Source organism: Strigops habroptila, chromosome 1 (assembly GCF_004027225.2).
Source record: "Strigops habroptila isolate Jane chromosome 1, bStrHab1.2.pri, whole genome shotgun sequence".
Lineage (NCBI taxonomy): Eukaryota > Metazoa > Chordata > Aves > Psittaciformes > Psittacidae > Strigops > Strigops habroptila.
The window spans coordinates 152374175-152396333 of record NC_044277.2 but is presented as its reverse complement, the minus strand read 5'-3'; the positions used below and the strand labels follow the sequence as shown (position 1 = coordinate 152396333).

Here is a 22159-nt window from a genome sequence, read left to right as displayed (position 1 = left end):
GAAAGTTCACACACATCATGGGTTTCTGTAGAAGCTATTCCCAAATCCTGAAATTTTTAGGGGGTTTTGTCATCTTAGTTTTCTTTTTAACTTGACTTCTTACAACCATTGATCCTTTCCTGGGAACTGATGAAAGAAACTCTTGTATGCACTACATGAATGGAGTGGTTTGGCCTCTTCGTTGCCAGCTTCAGAGGTCTGTTGTTTTGCTTTTTAGTACTGAAATAGTCTAACACCTCATCTTTCTTTTCCTCAAGAACTTGTCACCAGTTAGCTAGGAAAACTGAGGCGCTGTTTGGGTTTTGCAGATGCTGTCAAAGCTGTCTGCAAGCATGCAAACACATCAGGAGTCACGCATCTTGCTGAAGAAGGCTATACATCCAGCAGTAATTCTGCCACACATGGGGTCTATAAACGAGGTTGAAGCTCAGCAAGGTAATTTTTTGATCCAGGGAAGAGGAACCAGACCTTGTTCTAATTGATCTGGAGAAAAAAAGTGGATCAGACATATGCTAAAAGAAGTTTCTTGAGACATCTTTATTGCATCTCACCCCATATTTTATTTTAATATCAGAGATAGACTTTGGGGAGGAACTTTTTTCTTACTGCGATATCCTTTATTAGGTTACCAATATAAGATGCTACGAAAGCCTGACAAGTTTCTGTTTCCAAAAGCTGTGAAATATGGAAACATGCCCACTCACATATTTTACCTCTAAAAACCCCCACAGCTTGACAAAAAGTTTGTTTCCTATTTAAATTTTCACAGTACTTTAGATCTACTCATCACTAACTTTAGACTCAGCTCTGTGGCTTCAAATTGGGGAATTTCTATTCTCTCAAAATGCACAGGTTAGGACAATGAGGGCAGTGGCAAACTGGACTTGCACATTTACTTGGATAGCCAATTCTCAAGCTTATGCTAGAAGCATTGGGGTTTTTTTTGGCTTAAGGCAGTAGAATCATCGAATCATAAAATAGTTTGGATTGGATGGGACCTTCAAAGGTCATCTAGTCCAACCTAGCAAAGATCATTAACTTCTCCATTGTTTGCACAGCCTTGTCTTATGGCTTGTTTTACTTTTGAGGTATCAAAACTGTATTTTGGCTATATCAAACTCTCACTTCATTGAAAAAGCCAGGAGAAGATGTCAGAAATAAACTATGCAATCTCAATATTCCTTTAATGTGAACCGGCCTGTCCTAGTGTAAAGTGTGCCTATTGCCACCTGTGCAGATATGAGAGAACACTAGTATAGCATTCTTGATCTAGGGATTAAGACAAAGCATTTTACCATTAACTAAATGGAAAAACATCCATCTGAGAAAAAACGGCTACCCTGAAAATCATGGAGAAAAAGCCAGTGAGTTTCTTCCTGGGATCTTGTAACAAGATGAAAGATGCACATAGCAAGGATCTACAGATCTTTCAATTAGGACCCAATATCAAGGGAATTCTCCACTGACAATCAGCTTCTTCAAAAGAAACAACCCAAAAGGAAGAGTCATTGATTATTAAGTGTTAAGTCATTTTGGTGAAAAACATGGCTGTAATCACTCTAATGCATCACTCTTGTAATTAAGCAGTTTAGATGACAACTGATCTGAACTCCTGGTATGCAGCACATGTTCAGTAATTACCACTGCACTAAAATATTTTAGCTTCTCTTTGTACCTGAACTAGGTAGATTACACTACCCTAACAAAGAGAAAGTTTAGAGGTCTCCATCACAATATTACATAGAGAAAGATGTCTGATAACAGAAGCTTATTTAATCTATCAAACAAAGGGTATGTCTCTTGGGACAACTGCAATACTTAGAAGGAAATCCAAGTTAGTTTTCCAGAAGGTAATATATGCTGGAGGCAAACTAATCACAGGAGAACACAGTTCTACCTTGATTAATTTACACCAGGAAAGAAAATCCCTGAGTAGGCTTCTGCTCACAACTGAGACAGCCCACTGAAGATTAATTTCAGTATCTCCTAATACTGACAGAACAAATACGGTGACAGATCATGTTAAATACAAAACTAATTTTCAAAACCAGGTATGTCAGATTCTCCATTAGAAGGTTTATATCAAGGCTGAATGCTTGTTCTGAGCTTGATACAAGTTCTAGGGAATACAATTTAACAAGACAAGAATTCATAATGCACATCGAAAGCTATTTCTACATAAATCTGTTTAAACTAATTTTATGCCACTATTACCAATCAGCAAAAGTCAACCTTTTAAGAAAGTAAAAATCTGATGTCCCCTTCTTATCAGAACTGAAAAAACTGCAAATGACCAAAAAAATTGAAAATACAATGGACATTGGACATGGCTGCTTCTGCTACTCCTCTGAAGTGGAAAACATCCAGATAGTACTTTTTACCTTACTCCAGAACCCTACCAGTCAAACCCATCTGCTATCAACCATAAAGCCTAGCAGGCTACCTAGTCTTTCCCAATGGCCTGATCTTTTCCTGCATCTCTTACAGAAAGCACAGTCACTTTGGATAGTAACTCTTATGAGTCTTACTAGACACTTCATGAATTTGGTTCATGATAGTGACATGGTTTAGTGATGGACTGGGCAGTCCTGCGGTAATGGTTGGACTTCATGATCTTGAAGGTCTTTTCCCACCTTGTTGATTCTGTGATTTTCTTCTGACACCATCTCTTTTTCATCATTGCCTTTAAGTCTGTATTTCTACTTTATCTAATAAACACTGTAAAGTAGCAAATTTATAGTCACTAACTTAAGTTAATTACACCAGATCATAGAGCCACTTAAAAACATGCACTTCACCCTCAGGCATTTTTTTCTTCCAAATTACAACTTCAGTAAAAAAATAAGATACAATACAGACATTTACTTACTTGGTAGGATTCCAAACACAGTTAAAAGGAGATGAAAATGTACTTCCTCAACGCCAATTTATAGCTGTTACTATTAACTATAGTATCACAAATGTGCCTATAACAAGAAAGGGATGATTCTGAGCAATGAAGCACCCGTATGTCATTATTTGGTAACATCATGAGAACTATGAAAATATTTATTCTTCAGTAAAGTTGCTGCTGAGGGTCCTTCATCAGTCCTGAAGTTAAAATGTTAGTATTGATATTTTCTTTCTTTTGTAGTATCTTAAAGAAAGCATTAATTGCTTCATGATCAGACATACGAGCCACCAGTATATCCAGACACCACACAACCTTTATATCTTTTTCTATGCAGATAACAGCTTGGTAAAGTCTAATCAGGGAAAACACCCCTTTAAATGTTCCTTTTTTCACTTTTCAGACTTTACAATACTTCAAATTGTTGCAACTCCCTGTTATAACCTAATAACAAATATGCTGGAGTCTTGCAGGACAGTCACCAACTCTCCTGAAAAAAGTGAAATGCATAATAACATCTCCAATAACTCATTAATATTATTATGGTGATCATGGATTCTTTTGTCTCCAGAGCACTCTAAAATAGTTTTCTACCATATATTTCAACTGATAGCAAAGCATAGGACTCAAAACGAGTATACGTTTTAAAGTGTAGTTTGCAAGGAGCTAGAAAGTTACGCTCCAAAATACTGACAATACATACTACTATATTTTGAATATGGGTTTAATTTTAGTCCCACAGTAGCAAAGTTCATTGGACAAAACTGTGCCTAAGTCCCGTGCAAATAAAACTAACTTTTATTCAGTTTTAGCATCACTTTCTTAATGGTTTCATTAGCAGAAGGATTAGCTCATTTATCCCACTGGTAAAAAGCGGAGACCTGAGGGATCTTACTCAATTTCTGCTGTTACATTTCTCAGACTGTGGAGGAATCATGAAAGAATCAGTGAAAAGGGGGAATCATAAAATCATAGAATGGTTTGGGTTGGAAACAAACTTAAGATCATCTAGTTCCAACCCCCTGCCATGAGCAGGGCACCACACACTAAACCATGTCACCCAAGACTCCATCCAACCTGGCCTTCTATGTCCAATACTAAATAGGAGCAACCATTTAGTTTAATCGAAGCAATACTATTTAAGTGCTAGTTATAAATAAAATAGTATGGAATAATAATATTCTGCTGGAAATAAAATATTATGCCAAATATCTGTTATTCCCAGAAAATACCCAAATCAGCAGTATTCCTTCCGCTATATCTTTGTAGACAAGAAAAAGCAAATTTTACATGTACCTTTATAGACAGGGAAACAGAAATTTTCCATGTTCTTAGACCAAAGTTTGCAGCAACAGAAACCATTTAGCAGTTTGAGAAAAAAAAATGGTGACAATGGGAATGCAAAACACCACTTCTGTATTTGCTAAATGTCTAACTGAAGTGATTGCCAGACCCAGAAAACAAGATGCAATCTGTTCTACAGGGAATGGCATGTATGAGAATGATGTTGATGTTATGGTCAGAGAAGCATTTCTTTTTATGGTAACAGTATAGTCTAAACATTTTCCTTTCATTCAAAAAAAACCCCCAAAACAACCACCAAAACACTTCCATAGCTTAATGATCAGAAGGCGGAAAATGTTCTGGAGACGTAGACCGCATCCAAACCCTGTTTTAACACATTCCCTCCAAATAAAAATACAATAAATTATCGTGCCGAACTGTTTGAAAAGTAAATAAAAATTCTTCAGAGTAGTTTCTTTCACCAGTGTTCCACTTGACTGCTTGCAAGGAAATCTGAACACTAGCTAGGAGCTTCTGTCTGTAAATATCATTGGTATGTCAGAAGATTTCCCCCTTCCCTGCCTAAACTTCTCCTCAAATTACATTCAGATTCCTGTGGTACCATAACAACTTCAATATGGCATGTATTTCAGTATTTCGTAAAGGTTTCATTCCCATTTCCACTCCCAGTTACTGTTGGTTTACATTTTTCATCCTGGCTGCACTGCAGGATGTATATCCTTACAATATCTGTGAGGTCTTACAGCTTTAACACGGAATATTGTTAACTACTCTATCAAAACCACATCAGGATATGTACTGAATTGATATCATGTATTATACAATACGTAACAGATTTCACCATGTTTTATCAAAACATGTGCCAAAGCAATGCAATTCCTGATGGCAAAATAAAAGTGAGTCATGCAGAAAATGGTTGTTTGGGCTTTTATGAGATTCATATGAACTTTCTTTCAATTCCATTCATGGGAATGAATACTCCTCAGTTGGGCAGCTTGGTTTTGCAAGTTTAAATGAGGATAAAAATCCAAAACAAATCCCAACGAAACTGTTTTGCTTTGCCTGCTATGGATCAATATAACGTGTAATGCCAAAACACTGTTCCTCACCCCCTGGTGGAAACTGCAGATGATCCTACATTCCCTTGGAACCCAACACAAGCTTTCTGAACGGCCACAAACCATTCTTAAGTATTCCAGGCATGTACCAAAATCTGCATTCACTGTACACTGCAAAAACCCTGTGCAGAGCAAGAAAATTAACACTAATGTGTACCTAAGATAATTCTTGATTTTTAGTCTATAGAAATCATTTGTGAAAGGTTATACAGAATACTGTTCAGATTCCCAAAGGAAACTGTTGAGGTGTATTAATGTCAGAGTTTATTTCTCCTCTAACTGTGGCATGCTATCTTTAAGTACTTTATTCTAGAACCCAGTAAAAAGGCTGGACTTGAAACTACCTGGAGACTGACTCCATTTGTTTCAAGTTTAGAACATTCGTTAGTTCAGCTAAAGGAGTATTTAGGTGGGGGCCTTAGGAAAGGATAGAATACAGCATTATCTTTCTTTATAGACCATTCTCCAAACTTCGCACATGATCTCACATAGTCATATTCACTAAATCAGAGCAGAATTTGCAAAATATCATAGAATCATAGAACAGTTTGAGTTGGAAAGGACCTCAAAGTTCATCCAGTTCCAGCCCCCTGCCACGGGCAGGGACACCTTCCACTAGACCAGGTTGCTTGAAGTATCTAAACAATGCAGGACTATTTAGAGCACAGTCTGGAGAACACAAGTACATTATCTATACAGAGTCTTTTATTTGTATAACTTTCAACCGTTCTATAAACCAATGTGCAAACACTGGAGACAAAGTATGGCCAATGCTTAATAGATTAAATATGCCGTATTACTATGTGCACATGTCTATATTTTATAGTTCTATTAGAATATGTGCAGGTGAGTACACATAAATATTATAGCATTTATATTAGTCTTCAAAAAATTGGGGCTAATCTGTTTGTGCTAATAACTGGACAGAAGCTAAAGCCAGCTAAACTTACGTGGGACACTCCTACTTGGCTTGATAAGGAAGGATTAAGCAGAAGTTAACTATCAACCATATCTTCCAATGAAGCCTTCCATAATCGACTCCTACTTTCCCACTTTCTTGTGAAATTGATGTAGTTTGCATCAAACTCCTATTTAATAACGCTACTGTATCACTTCAAAGGACAGTCTTCCACAAAACACATGGTGAAATACATAAATTTAAGCACTTAAAGCTGTGTGGCATTTTTTGAGCAGGTCTATACAGATTCTTACCATCTCTTTTGTATCTTCTGCTAATGGCAAAAACGTAGCTTCCAGAATAGCAACTTGATCAGTGCTGAGCTTCTGCCACAGACTAATCAGCATAATCACGAGATGGGTGGCACTTTTCAGCTTTGTGAATGCCTGGAATAGGTTGGCTTGATTCTCCCCTGCTGCATCTGCTAGAGCTATTACCTGCAAAAATCACAAACGTCCGTTAAGTATAATTTTACCAGCACTGGAATTACCTTTGGCACGCTCTTGTTTTCCTTTAGAAGATCCTGAGGAATTCTGTTTTCCATAAACACAAACCACTAAGTATTAAATGAGTTATCATTTAGCAAGATTTTTCTTTCGCATACCCAAGGCAACAGTGCAGAAAGGATTCCGTTTAGAGCATAGTCTTAAGGCATTCCTGAGCTCGACTTCCATCATATCACATAATACACAACACCACACTAACTTTCCATTTTATAGCACACAAGACACTAATCTCCAGATGATCAGCAAGCCTACTGTATGAATCATATACCATACATTGATTCGATGCAATTAAAAATACAGTATATAATTATTTCCACATGAACAGAACTGCCATCTGTTATTGTATTAGCTCTCGGGTCTCTCCATGTTTTGCACTAGTTGCTTAAGCTTTTATGCTAAGATGTAAACATTATGGATCAAGTATATGAACTCAATACCACTTTATTTGCCAGACATTATGAAAAAAATCAAAATAAAACATCAGATTCACTTCTTCTAAGATGGTTGTGCTGAGTACTTCAAGATGGGGAAGAACAGAAGAGCCATTATATGATATTCTACTCAGTTCAGAAATAACTTGTCACTGTATATAATATTGTCCACTCACAGCATTACAAAAAGTGGTATTCTGAGAAACATTGCTATAAACGCCTTCTTTCTTGAAGTACAATGTTTAGACATTTTCCACCACCAGTGAAAAGTGATGATGACAGTGATTTCACTAGGCAATTTCAATATGACAACAAGAGATTTTCCACAGTGTTGGCACTGAACTAGCTCCGCTAAAGGAAAGGGGTTTATGCTGGGTGAGCACAACTTACAAGACCTGTTCTCTTGAATGCCACTGCATCTTTGTGTTGGCTGAATAACACTTGGCTTACTGCAGTGCTGATTGCCTTCACTGCCGTTTAAGTCAACTCAAAGCACCACCCTCAACCACATTCTCCTTCTGTTTATTTATCTGCAAAATGGAGTCATAGGTGCTCGCCTGGAATTGTGAAAAGCCTCGCAGAAATGTAGTTAAAGTGTAATTAGTGTTACAACAGAATTTACAAAGGAAAAACTTGCAGAGCTTGATCCATTAACATTTGGCAACAGCAGGGAAACGAAAATACTATACGATGCATCTTCAGCCGGGAATCAAAGCCAACCAGCTGTTAGCATTTGGTGGAGAAAAACTATTTTTAATCTGCAACACTGGCATTAGAGATGTGTGTGTGTGTGTTCCCTCCAAACTCCCATGTGACTGGGAAGATAAAGAAAACAAAGAGTTTTAGGGAACTATAAATACAAAACATTTCAAACAAAATGTGTTGATAGCTTTTGGTTTATATTTTAAGATGTAACGTTTCCAAATAAAATGGAGAACCCACAGGACACCCATGAGCCCAAACAGAACATAAATCAGAGCCAAGAACAAAACAAAACCAAAAAAAGCCCAGCTAACCATGCGAAGGAGAAGTGAGACGTTAATCCCATATAGTGAAAACCAACACGACATACTTCGGTTGGAGGAGAGTAACAGTGTCACAGCCATGTCACCTTACATAGTTGTGCCCCCAGTCAGTTTGCTCAGACAAAAGCTATGATGTTCTTCATACCTCATGTTCTACACAAGGTTCAGTTCCACACTGCAGCTGTATTTCTACAGTTATGGGTGACAAAGCTCCATCACAGACACAACATTATGTAGTACCCTACATCAGTTACATCCGAGCACTGCAACCAGTCATTGTACACACTATACAGCTTCACCTTTCTGAGGAGACAAATGACAACTACTAGTAAAGCTCTCCTCAGTCTGACTGGGGCCTTCAAATATCTAATTGCCTTTCCTGCCCAGAAGGCATTTTAGAATTCATGAATGAATTCCTAGGTGCTCTCTCACTCTGCTATATTTCAACTTATACTGTATATCTCAGGAGCATAAATCACATAAAGACATGGCCTTTTACCTTAAGGATCCTTCATTTCAGAATTTGCTTTCTTTCCATTTTATAACCACGACCAAAGGAGGTGCTCACCTTTTCATAGGCTATAGATGTAAAACAAATCTCCCAGTGCTCCCAAACAACACCTAATGTACCAAGCCTCTAAGCTATTTTGAAAGCACCTTCAAAAGAATCCCTAAAAATACAGCTGTTAGAAAAGTTTGCCCTTGGTACAACATTCTAAAGTTCTAATGCACAATAATACAAGACAAATATATACCAGTGACAGGCCTAAGTTTCTAAAGAGGAGGTGCAATCTTGGAGTGTTGCAGGTCACTGAAACATACAGCAATTAAATCTTTACACGACTGCATATATACAAGTTCAGCTTTTACACTTCCAGAGAAACCAAAGAGGGAAAAAAAACCCCATATTTCTAAGTCCTAATCATTCTGTTAATAGAGGAAGTGACCTAATATAGCTTCCTGAGGTCTGGAACACCCAGGATAACACAATATGAATTACCATGCTATAATGTAGGCACACACAACCATGGTAGTTTAAAAAAAGCCTATGCCACAGAAAAGAAGGTTGTCCAAACAGCACGCCTTAAGATATGTTCAAACTGAAAGCCAAAGCACCAGAAAGCAGCTGGAAGAACTAAAGATAGTTTGAGAACACAAGGTTCCACAGTAAGTATTTGACCTGAGGGGAAAAGAAATCTTTCCTCACAGAGGAAAACTACTGTGAACATCTCCCAGTCCATCAGGTGAAAACTCCATCTATACTGCATACGGCCTATCATTGCCTATTTAACAGTTTTCTTTTTCCCTCTTTAATATCCCAAAGCTTTCAAACAAAGAAAACTAAAAACCAGGTTTTCAGACTTTCTAACAGCAATGGAAGAAAGGAAAACAGCTAGTGCAGGAAACCGGCATGGGTTGAAAGTACACTATTGACTATATATTCTTACAGCTGATCAAAACTTGATTTTCATTTACATCCTTAAAGAAAGCTCATATTCAACATTTTCACTAAATTTCATATTCACAGTTGCAGAGGTAGAGCTGAAATCCAGAAGCGTTTTTAACATCTTAGGAATTTGCTCCCTCAACATTATTATCAGGATTTAAATGCAATCATTTCCAAGCATAGAGCATTTCTCATGTTTTCAATCTTAAAGTGTTCAAGCAGAAAGATTTCTCTCCGTGCTCTTTAATGTCCCCTCCAACCCATAACCATTCTATGATTCTATGCTTATTTATTGCTAAGTAGACCTTAGATGTCAAGCATTTGAAAACTGCACACTAATGGTGATTTAAGTTTTAAAAACATTCATATTTCTCCATTATTACTTCTTACTTAAAGATATTTTTTAGGGCATTGTTTAACATCCAGCACTAACTTCAAACTTACTAATCCCTCTTGAAAACGGCTTGCAACATACCCACTCTTGTATATTCAGACAAGTTCCTTGGGGCAATAATGAACATCACTCTCCCAGGCTCATTCCAGTAATACAAAAAAAAAAACACAAATACAATTCCAAAAATACCAAATGCCTTCTTATTAGCTGGCTACAAAGTTGAAGAAAACTGAAAAACTAAAGGCCAAGAAGTGAGTATGAATTTCCAAGGAGCTTTCTTCCGAGTTGGTAGTACATTTTCTTGGAGTCCCTAGCACCATTGGGACTGGAAACTCTCACACGTTTTGTGCCATATTCTAAACCAGAAAACAGGAAATGTGACTGATAGTTTGGTTTGGGGGGGTTGTGTTGGAGTTTTGGGGTTTTTTTTTAACCAGCCAAGAAAAACATAACTGTCCACCACTAGTGAAATTCAGCCAACTACTCTTGCTCTCACCTAGTTCTATCTCACCGGGTTCAGCTTCTAGTAAATTTGAATTATCTTCAGTTCTAGCAGAAACCAAGTTTGAAGAGAGGAAAAGTTTGGCATTTAAGGAATACAGAATCACTTTACATTTCATCCAAAGCCCTTCAGAGTAAGTCTTCTATGCAAAATTTGTTAAAATAGGAGAAATAACATCAGAAATGTAATTATTATTAAATGGACACAGGGATGGTGAATTACCAAGACTATTATGCACTCCACAGTAAATTAATCCATAACCAAAGCCTTCATACCTGGTTCAAAAGAGACATATAGAAGCAAAAACAAAGATCTTAAGCTCATGGGTCTCTTCTGGCAATTGTTCTTATGGAATATTTATTGCAAGGTAGTTCACTACCCGATCCCTTCCAATTATTTTTAAACAAAATTAGAAAGCAGGATGTTAATGCGTATAAATCAGAAAACAGAATGCTGAGAAATGCTAGGATTACTGCTTGTCCATTCCTATTGCAACAGGACAATTACTACTACTCTACTTCACCCTTTCACAGATTAACTCATTCCAGAGAATGAAATACAACTCAGTTACTAAATCTAAAACAAGATCTAACAGAGTATTTTTATGTGATTTAAGGAAGTCTCCATCACATATCTGGGTTCACATAGAACATGTAGGCATTTAAAGGAAAGTATTTTTTTCCTTACAAGCCTTTCTCTGTCTACCTTGCACACATGGTATGCAGCCACATAAAAAAAACTAAGACACCAGCCAAGCAAACTTTTACAACTGATAAAACAACATAAGTGATAATATCCACCTAATTAATTGCAATCCCAATTATCCCTTATTCTGGGAGTAAACATTTAAGGGCAATTCCCAAATTAGTTTACAAAGTTCACAACAACAGTGATTAGCAGCCCAATTCCCTGTGCAGACCATCTCACTCAACAACCATTGTGCACAGAGCCTTTGACAGATGACTAAAGCTTTATGGAATGCGGGCAAAGATATCCATGTCAGAAAGCGATCTTTATCAAACACTCACCACAAGGGAGCACTTCTAAACACTGCAGCATTCCCACAGCACTGCAATGAGTATGGGAGAGCTCATGTTGGGATTAAGTACCTCAGGCCACAATTACCTGACCCTTCTCAGAAGACCTGGGCTAGTGCTAACCATGACCTCAGTTCTTAAAACGGTGGCACAGGCCCACCATGATGATAAAGCATCCATTCACCACACACCAAATACTCAGCATTCATGTGAAGCTCAACATGACCTCAATCTGAGAAGACATCAGAGATGAAAGACATTGCAGCATGATGACCCATGCTTTAGCTGGATGCGCCCAGCTACCTCTTGAAGTTCTACTGCCTCACTTGAGGAACGTGGAATTATTGATCATCACAAGTGATTAATATAGCAAACTGCCTCCGGAAAATAGAAAAGTCAGATTAAGAAGAACTCGAGTTCGGAAGGGAAGTTGTGTGGTTTTGTTTTCTTCAATGTTAAACGAAACTGCAAATTGCTACAAAGCAGTATCATCTGGGTTCAAACTTAAAAAGGGGAGATTCAGGTAGGATGTAAGGAAGAAATTCTTTACTTTGAGAGTGGTAAAGCACTGGGAACAGGCTGCCCAAGGAAGCTGTGGCTGCCCCATCCCTGGCAGTGTTCAAGGCCAGGTTGGACACAGGGGCTTGGAGCAACCTGCTCTAGTGGAAGGTGGCCCTGCCCGTGGCAGGGGCTTAGGACTAGATGAGCTTTAAGGTCCCTTCCAACACAAACCATTCGGTGATTCTATCTATAAGCACATAACACAGTTTACACATTAAGATGGCAGTCAGCTCAAACACTTCATAAAAGCCAAATGCATGTACTGCTTAATTTTAGAATCCTCTTTTGAGACTTTGCAGGTATTAAAGCTGTCTCTTACCTCCACAAACCAAAGTAATAGTGCATTATTACCATGTAGAGTCCCACTGAGTTTATTTTATTTCATTTTAAGAACTAGTGACAATGATGTTAATAAAATCTTTTGGGATAAAGTAATTATTTCAGCTACACAGAGACATAACATTATGAATACGGTCAGGTCAAAAGGAAAAAGAGATCTCTGCCCTTTGCGGTTTTCCTCTCTGGAACAGTCAGTAAGAAAACAGGCTGTTACTTTGTCTTTATAACTTTCTGTTCCCCCAGCTTTTGTTTATACCATTATACTCTAACTAGAATTATTTTAATTACTGCAAAATATTTAGTGGGTTCAGAAAGCTAGACACCTAAGTGCATTAGCCAAAAGTACTTGATTCTTAATACATTTAAAGCCAAATTAAACCCCTGATAGATCAATGTCACCTTCTGCCACAGAAATTTCTGTGTTGTTGGGACTAAATATTTAAACAAGCTATGCTAGTAAGAGCCAAACATGAAGACCAGCCAGTTAGCTCTACTTAAAATGGGTACCATCTAATTAAAGGACACAGATCCATATCCCTCTAAGTCCAACCACTCAGCTCTTCATATACATAAACCAATTATAGAATCCCAGACTGGTTTGGGTTGGAAGGGACCTTAAAGCTCCTCCAGCTCCAACCCCCTGCCACGGGCAGGGACACCTTCCACTAGAGCAGGTTGCTCCAAGCCCCTGTGTCCAACCTGGCCTTGAACACTGCCAGGGATGGGGCAGCCACAGCTTCCCTGGGCACCCTGTGCCAGCGCCTCAGCACCCTCACAGGGAAGAACTTCTTCCCAACATCTAATGTTTTATACTGCTGCCTATCACCCTCTGAGCTGCTTTGTTTAAACCCACGGTAACAGAAAAGAATTCCTGTTGTCTCTGGTGTTCTTTCTGTGGTAAGGATTACACTTAAAAGTATTTTAACGTGATTAATATACTTTTCTCTGTTTGCTTGTCGGTTGGTTTTTGGGCCTTTTTTTAAAGGGGTTTAGCATTTTTGAGAAGCCAGATTAAAATTAATATGGTACAAAGGAAGAATACATAGAAGAAAATTATTTAAATACCTGGCGTTTGACCTCCTCTTGATAGCCTATCCACAAGCAAATATTGCAGTCAGTTCTGCATGTGAGTAACTGCTTGTTATTTGGTACAACTATTAGATACCAAGATGGGGGCTAGGGGAATAATTCCTTTAAGGAAGGCTACAAACATATTCCAAAATACATATATGATATTTTCCAATACATTTAGAAACAAGTTCTACACTATAAAACCCAAATTCAAAAGCGGAGTTATAAAATTAGTAGCTTATCTGAGTGAAGTAACATCTGTCACAAATTACACAAACCCCAAGAAGCCAGTGAGTTACAATGAATGCTTTACTCACCCCTCCAAAACAAAAGTTCCATTTAAGCATGGGGATGTGCTAAATAATGCACAGATACATCATGGAACCTCTGATAGTCCATGAATATTGGAGACAGAGTTTCACTGTGAAGCTGTGGTTAAATTGGCAGCAACGTATAAAAATGAAATACAGCCAGACATTAGCTAAATGGAGACAGAGAGGTGGAGAGTTTGGTTTATAGCCCCAAATATATGATGTTGTGTAATGATCACAAGAAAATTTTACAACAAAGGACCAAATTTTACACAGGGAAGTTGCATGTTCTGTCTATTAATATAAGCTGGGAACCTCAACAAACAGCTTAAAAAACTACCAGGGGCCTCATCCTCCAAATTTCTAAGTGTATTTCAGTCCAACAGGACCTACCGATGCCCAGGAATCAAGGAAAACCCATTAGATCCTACTTTTGCACACACTTATGTATAGTGAAGCTCCAACACAGACTTGCTAATAGCGGTGAGAACATTGCACAGATTCAGTAAAGGCAGAATTACATCCTGTTACAGACCATTATTCACAGTGTGATCAGTCATATGCACCTAGTGGGGAAAGAAGTATTTGCAGCATGTTAGGTATCAGATCATGAGTTTTAGAAATCCAGAATAAATCCACAAGTCATTGCTTCTCACAAAGTACACAGGAAAATCCACCTCCTAACTCAGGTTCATCTCACATTTGTATTTTATTATAGTGAGAAACAATAGACATGCTGACAGACACATCTTCAAAAGGTTAATAAAAACAAATCCAACTAACACGTCATATAGGTATTTCTCCATCTTCACAGATGAACACAAAGCCATTCCAGCAAATTTTAATACAACATCTTTAACAATAAAAGTATCAGTATCAAACAAATCAGCAAGCCAGTCTAGCAATGAAGGTCTAAGCTAAATTTCAACCCATTAAACTTGCCTCCCCCAATCCCATCAGCAATTTTGGCACTTGTGCTTTATACTGAACCACCTGAGATGTCCAGAAGTCCTTACTCAGGTCGAGCTGGCATATAATTTCAGATGATAGAAAACAGTGGTTGCTAACAGAGTGTCTAGGATTCAGAGTGATTAAATTAAGATAATACGCTCTGGAAACAAATTCTAGACATAGCAATCAAAGAATATGGCTGGCAGGCTAATTAGAAGCTCAAGCTTAACAACAATACTAATTTCAAGGCATCTCTCATTAAAATTACTCTTCTATTTTGAGACGCTTTAGAGAATTTCTCTATTTTTAGTAAATTCTTGAGAAATGTGCCAGTACATTTGAAAATAAAATGGGTTGGACAGAGCCTTGGGTAACATGGTCTAGTGTGAGGCACCCCTACCCATGGCAGGGGGTTGGAACTACATGATCTTAAGGTCCTTTCCAACCCAAACCATTCTATGATTCTCAAGTCAAGTGCAAAGGTTGCAAAACATACGAATTGCTTGCTTGAATACCTTGTCTTTGAATTACAAGTTTGCCATAATTTCTTCTGCTTTTTTTTTGATCTGAAAGAGATGTAACCATTTCAAAACAAAGAGGCATCATGATGAAATGCAGGGGGTTTTAAGGTCAGTCATAACCAGAGTCTATAAAACCTGAAGATAATTCAGAGGACTGGAGATCACTAGGCTATACACCAAGAAATTTTGAATAGGACTCTTGTGCTCTTCCACAGATGAAGTACAGCAGAGACCACAACGATGCTCCCTCCACAACAATACCCAGCAAATAACCTTTAAAAACTTGCACAATATTTGGCTTCTATCAGATTAGATATTAGGAAAAACATCTAATTTCCTGTGAGGGTGCTGAGGCGCTGGCACAGGGTGCCCAGAGAAGCTGTGGCTGCCCCATCCCTGGCAGTGTTCAAGGCCAGGTTGGACACAGGGGCTTGGAGCAACCTGCTCTAGTGGAAGGTGTCCCTGCCCATGGCAGGGGGTTGGAACTGGAGGAGCTTTAAGATCCCTCCCAACCCAAAACAGTCTGGGATTCTATGCCAAGGATTATTGCCATATAGGTGTGATTATTTTCAGTGATGCAGATTTCATTTTATGGGAGCAAGACAAGTTTTGATAGACCACAAATATCCCACTGCCAAGTCACACAGTAGGTGGACTTAATCTAGTAGTGATGGAGCAAAGAGCTTATCATATCCCTGCCAGGGACCATCCATCTACAGAAAAACAAAGAAAACAAAAAAGGAACCACCTGAAGTAACATTACAGTATATTCAGTGGCAACTCTTCAGGTGGCAGTCAAAAGAACATATATTTTTAGGTCACCGAAATCATTGTGTTGCAGATAATGGCCAAAGACCACCTTCTGCACACCTGGAACTGCACCTTCTAAACTCTCTTGTCTCAACCTGACAAATTAGGAAAATTCCCACCTGAAATACCTTGTTAATTCACAAGCACAAAGCCCACAGGAACAGGATCAGGTGCAGGTTTCTTTACACACGCACCTACCCCAGCCACACAACAAATTCCAGCGGTGCATTCTGCCAGTTAAACTGAGGAGTTAGAACTTCAGAAGAAATAAAGAACAGAACCAAAAGCAGCAGGTGTTTTTTCCCCAAACTGGTTCATCTTATGTTCAAAATCAGACAAGCTGTAAAACTAGTCATTATTTTAGCATGTAAGAACTATTTCATCACAGGATTATTTGGATGAAGTATGTGTGTCTCAACATAGGCTACTGATTTGTGTCCAATAATGTAAAAGTCAACATTATGGATACATGTACATATTTACAGGATTGGGGCTTTATTATTAATAATAGCATTCTATGTTGTACTCCTGCTGTGCTTCTAAATATAGCCGAAGCTATATGGCTTTGTAACATTCATTCAAAATTCATTATTTAATGATGCACTCAATCTCTTAGCTTTTGAAAAACATCATGGGAAAAAAAAGGAAACAGTTCATATTTGGCAGCACAGGCAAAAGTCCTTCACCTATGTCTTTGGTAACACTACTTTTTCCCTACTTTCGGTGCTAACTCCACTCATACCCTACATTGCTGTTCTTTTCCTTAAAATAAATGAAGATAGAAGAGCTAACAAAGAGACTAAAGAAAAAATCCTTCCAATATGTTTAGCACCAATTCTCCACTAAAAGAACAGCCGTGTGGCAAACCTGCCAGTTTTTGAGATAAACACATTTTTGACCTAGCCTCACTACCTACGTACCCTGGTATGCTGATAGAAAAGCAAGGCAGTTCAGGCCACCTGGAGTTATAGGGGGAACAATCTCTCACCTTTAAAAAGGCTTTAGAGGCACACTCTAGAAGATTCAAAGTTCAATTCAACTCGACTTCCTAGAAGAAAGCCATTCTTTTCCAGGAAGGAACACAGCCTACCATCAAACGCACAAGAACTAATGCATTTACACTGCAGCCCTCCATGCAAACATTTCATTTCTCAACTTCTTTATTCTAGAAGGCAGCTGAGTCTATGAAAGAGATGGGACAACATATGTAAGGTCTTTTTTAAGTCCTGCTCACGTAGACTAAGGTTCCCACAGGCCTTGAAGTAGGGGAGCAGAGGAAAGAGAGAGCAAGTCAGTACACTTCAGTGTCTGAAATGTGATAATTAACCTCGTAACTTTCTGGTTTAAATCTAGAAAAATTTCCTTATTATGTGAGCAGAAGTTTATGGATAGTTCTACTGCATATTTGGGTTAACAAATTGTACCCTCAATTACAGAGAACAGGAAAGAGCTTGTTTTTCAACGCTAATATATAACCACACACATACACACCCCACTAAATTAGTAACAAATGCTCTTCCTGATTCTAGCTAAGATAAGCTTTCTGATAAGAAAATATTTCCCTTTCAAAAGATTCCCATTTAAACACTTGTCTTTTTCCCCTGATGTAATACAGTTGAAGTTCACGCCCTCGTTCAGTCAAATCTAATAGTTTTAACTTCATTTCAGTCATTACTGCTCATAACAAGATGTATTCAAAAGGGTATTTATGTTTGCTTTATTCTATTCCATCAAAGTTAGGAAAACACATCTGGGGAGCGTACACTGTAGCCACATTGCAGACCAAACATCCAGATAAACGCTCTGTCTAGAGGGATGACTAGATAAGTTGGCCAAATATCAGAACAAATTCACTTTGATGTTTCAAGTTGGTGGAGCTCAGAAACATGATCTAAATTACACAGTTATGTCCTCAGAAAAAGTAATAACCGTCTCCTCCTTTAGCATCTGCTGGGGGGGGGGGGAAGCATTCATCATTAATAAAATTGTAGGATTCTAAGGAAAAACATTTGTCTACTTTCATTCATATTCATACCTTTTCCAGGGCCATCTCCAGTGGCCTGTTACCAGAAATGCCTTGGAGTCTGCTTAGGAGCCATAGAGAAGGATGGCATTTGAAATTCACATTACAGATATACACAGCTGAGCTCAGACTGCATCAACAGGTTTCCTGTAAGCAATTCCCTCAGAGCGATGCTGAGCCACTTGTCAAAAATTAATGATGAAAATACATAAAAATAGATAAAACCTCATATCAGGTGTAGAACTAACTTACTGAGCTCCATCGACAGACAGCTGGCATCTGCTTAAATGATAGGACTGGAGAGAATTACTGAGCACCATTCCTGTGGGAAGAAGTACTAAAGAAAACCTGCTGTGCAATGAGAATATGAACCAAACATTATGTTCTTTTCTAAATGGAAAATTCCTGGGGGAACATATAAAAGAAAAATAATTTCCCAAAGGAATTAACTCCATTTCAAAGCTTATTGTTAAAGGAACTGGAGGAAGAGATGCCTGCTACCCTAACAGAGCAAAGGAACTAAGAAGAACCAGAAGACATGCAGCATTGCTTTCTTTTACTGCAAATACACGAACATAGCTGTTGAAAACAGAGGGAAGTTTACAAAGACCATAGAAGGTATCTAACTTTCAGTGCCTTTGACTCCAGAAGACCCTTCTTTTTCCCCACTGACTACAGAGGAAACCTAACTTTCTAGATGAAAACTGCTGTTGTGAATCTCACCTGTAGCACAATAAAGCAAACTGCACCTAGCCAAGAGATATGCCCAGATCTTTAGCAGTAAATACTGTAATAAAACATACAAGAAATTACATCTCACGAGAGTCAATCTTCATTATCAATGAATGCCTTCGACTTAACTTCATTGAAATAGACAACTGAACAATGGATTTTAAGCAAGATGTCCAGGGGAGGCCCCGGAGCTGCTGCGAGGGCTGGAGCAGCTCTGCTCTGGAGCCAGGCTGAGAGAGCTGGGCTGGGGCAGCCTGGAGAAGAGAAGGCTCCTGAAGGGGAGCCCTTAGAGCAGCTCCAGTGCCTAAAGGGGCTGCAGGAAACCTGGAGAGGGGCTTTGGACAAGGGCCTGTAGGGACAGGCCAAGGGGAATGGCTTTAACCTGCTAGAGGGGAGATTGAGATGAGCTCTGAGGCAGAAGCTCTTCCCTGTGAGGGTGCTGAGGCGCTGGCACAGACTTTTCCCAGAGAAGCTGTGGCTGCCCCATCCCTGGCAGTGTTCAAGGCCAGGTTGGACACAGGGCTTTAAGCAACCTGGTTTTCACCCGACAGCAAAAGCTTAACATTCAGAGTGAATCAAAACAGAGAATAGGAATAAGTGAAAAGCTCAAAGCATGCTACATACTGGTATTCACCACAGCTTTTTCTTCTGCATAGTAGCACAGTATTAGAGACAAAATTCCCAACGCTTTCCTACTGTGAATAGTAGTACATTTTAAACCTGCAAAAGCAGCCAAGAAAGCGGTGCACAGACAAATTAACCACAGACATTTTAGATCCCTTAAGAACAAAATTTTACTACATTTGGGTTTGGATTCATGATCTATAGTGCTCAAAAGTTAAATAATTCTGGCTGTAAGTAAATCAAAGCTTTACCTGAGAAAAGAAACTATTAAGAATATTTCTTCTTGTATTAAAACAGGACATTCCAACTTAAGTCTATATACCACACACTTCTGTTGAAAACAAACTACAGTTTAAAAACAAACAACATAAACCGAAAGCAAACAAGTGTCTTTTTATTTGGGGCTCTGGTGGTTAAAGCATCATGTTCAAGAAAGGATGGATGTGTGAGGTGTTGCTTGGACCCTTGCAGGCCCATCCACAGCATACAAAATTCCATTACTTCAACTGACACATGGCCAAGGGCAGCATGTAAGCATCATACCATATTAAAGCTGTTTTCCATTTTCTGTGCCACAGATAAGACAGGCCAACAGTACTTTGTGATGGAGGCAAATGATTTTAGAACACTCACCAATGTAGTTAGCATCAGGGTGAAATGAACCATGAGTCAGGGAAAAAAATTACTGTATCCTGCAGTTTTCTACTATGTTCTGTCCTGCTTTTCTACTATGTTCTGAGCACTTTCAATTTTATTAATTTTAAGTAAACTTCTTAAATAGAGTACACATAGGTCAATAAAGCCAGAAGTTTTCCTGAAGACAAAGGAAGTTCTGTCACTTACTTCAGCATAACTGAGATTTATACAAGGAAAAGTCAAATGCAAAATGTAAACAAGTTAATAAAGTAAATTTCCTCCAATATATAATCATAATTCTTAATCATATGACTATATATATCTAAATATACTAAAATATATAATTCTTAAGACAGAATTGTGTTCTTAAATAGTTTTAAACTTAAACAGTTTTCTGTGTGTGGCTAAAACATATTCAGCCGCTATCACTCAAAAATCTTCACAGAAACAGAAAACCCGAAACCAACCCTGAACTTTAGCAGTTACCCTGATGTAATAATTCCCTTAAGAAAGAGTAGCTCCATATTAAATGAAAACATTCTTTCCCCCAAAGTCAGTATTTAGCATTTGCAACCTCCAAAGATCACTACTGTTATCAGCACTTATTATCACAGTACTGATGGACAAAATCCCTTTCAAAATGGCAAGGGGGTGCTCCTGTCAGTAATTATCCCTGCTAATTGCCCTCTTTCATTTAGTCTTTTCTAGTGAGTGCTCCTCTTATCTGTTTTTCTCCATGTGATACCAGCCAGGGCCTCTCTCAATTCACCTGCTGCTTCATTTAACAGTCTAACCCCTCCATAATCACTTGTTTGCTTTTCAAGTATCTTCCAGTTTTCAACCTGTTTAAACTGAGTATTTCTCAATTTATTTATTATCAATCTATGAAAATATGGCAAAGATATGTTTTTGGGGGGTCACCTGATAAAGGTTCTAATGGTAGATGAGTTAGAAGCATACTTTCTGTATGACAGAACATCAAGATACTCTTTTCTTTCAGCTTTGATGATGATGTTTGACAGATGACATGCGAACAGATTTTACAGAAAGGTATTACCTGAATCTGTAATCCACCTACAGCTCTTTGAAAAGCAGTCTGGTTTTAGCCCCCTCTCCTTTATCTTCAGGTACCTCCAGTCTTCCCTGTCCTTTTGTGGTGATTTTGCACAATAATATCCATAACAAACAGTAGAAATGGGAGGCAAACTGCACAGAATTAACAACAATGGTAGTTACAAAACAGAATCCCCAGTGCATAACTTTTTCCTTCTCTACAGAGTAATAAAATCCAACAGCATATGATCAATGAGGAGTTTTGTGGAAACTGAACAGAAATTATTTTGTGAATAATTTAAACTAAACATATAATTAAAGGAATACAAATAATAATTTCCTATCTTTCCATAACTTTGTATCAACTATTATTGATTGCATTATAATTCTACCTAACTTTCTAATGCAATTCCATTTTGGCCATTCCATTATTTTACCCAAGATTAATGTCAGGCCAACATCCCTACGTCTACCTCAGTCCTTCTTTAATTCATTTGAACATCAGCTTTACCCAGTTTTCTGGAGCTGCCCTCCTCTGTCACTTCGAACTAACCTTACTTGTACAGGGAATTGTTTGTGCAAACCTTTAGAATTCTTAAATATGAGCTAGGTTGAGGATTTTTAAAGGTTTACAGTAATGTTTAATATTCTCCTTCGGGACTACTGGAAACTTTCACATCATTTGATCAGAACGCAACTTTTCTGTTGATATCAATAAAGAATATATATTCGACATTTCTGCTTCTTTAAGTTACTGTATCACATCACAGCTGGGGAAAGAAAGAAAAACACCAATAAAGTAACACTTCTAACAGATAAAGGCGCCCAATATGAATGCGCCAGTCTCAGGCAATTGGAACTTTTCAGATTCTTGAAGATTTAGATGCAGAATAACATTCTAACATCCTTGTTTG

General features: G+C 38.2%; 1 protein-coding gene across 6 annotated transcripts in view; it reads right to left on the bottom strand.

Moving 5' to 3' along the window:
- BBS9 (Bardet-Biedl syndrome 9) overlaps nt 1-22159 on the bottom strand; it is a 275374-nt gene that overhangs the window by 140057 nt on the left and 113158 nt on the right. For all 6 annotated transcript variants that reach the window (XM_030509118.1, XM_030509151.1, XM_030509134.1 and 3 more), the window contains one exon: nt 6526-6708. In XM_030509118.1, the coding sequence (XP_030364978.1) occupies nt 6526-6708 (183 nt within the window). The remainder of the gene's footprint in view (nt 1-6525; nt 6709-22159) is intronic.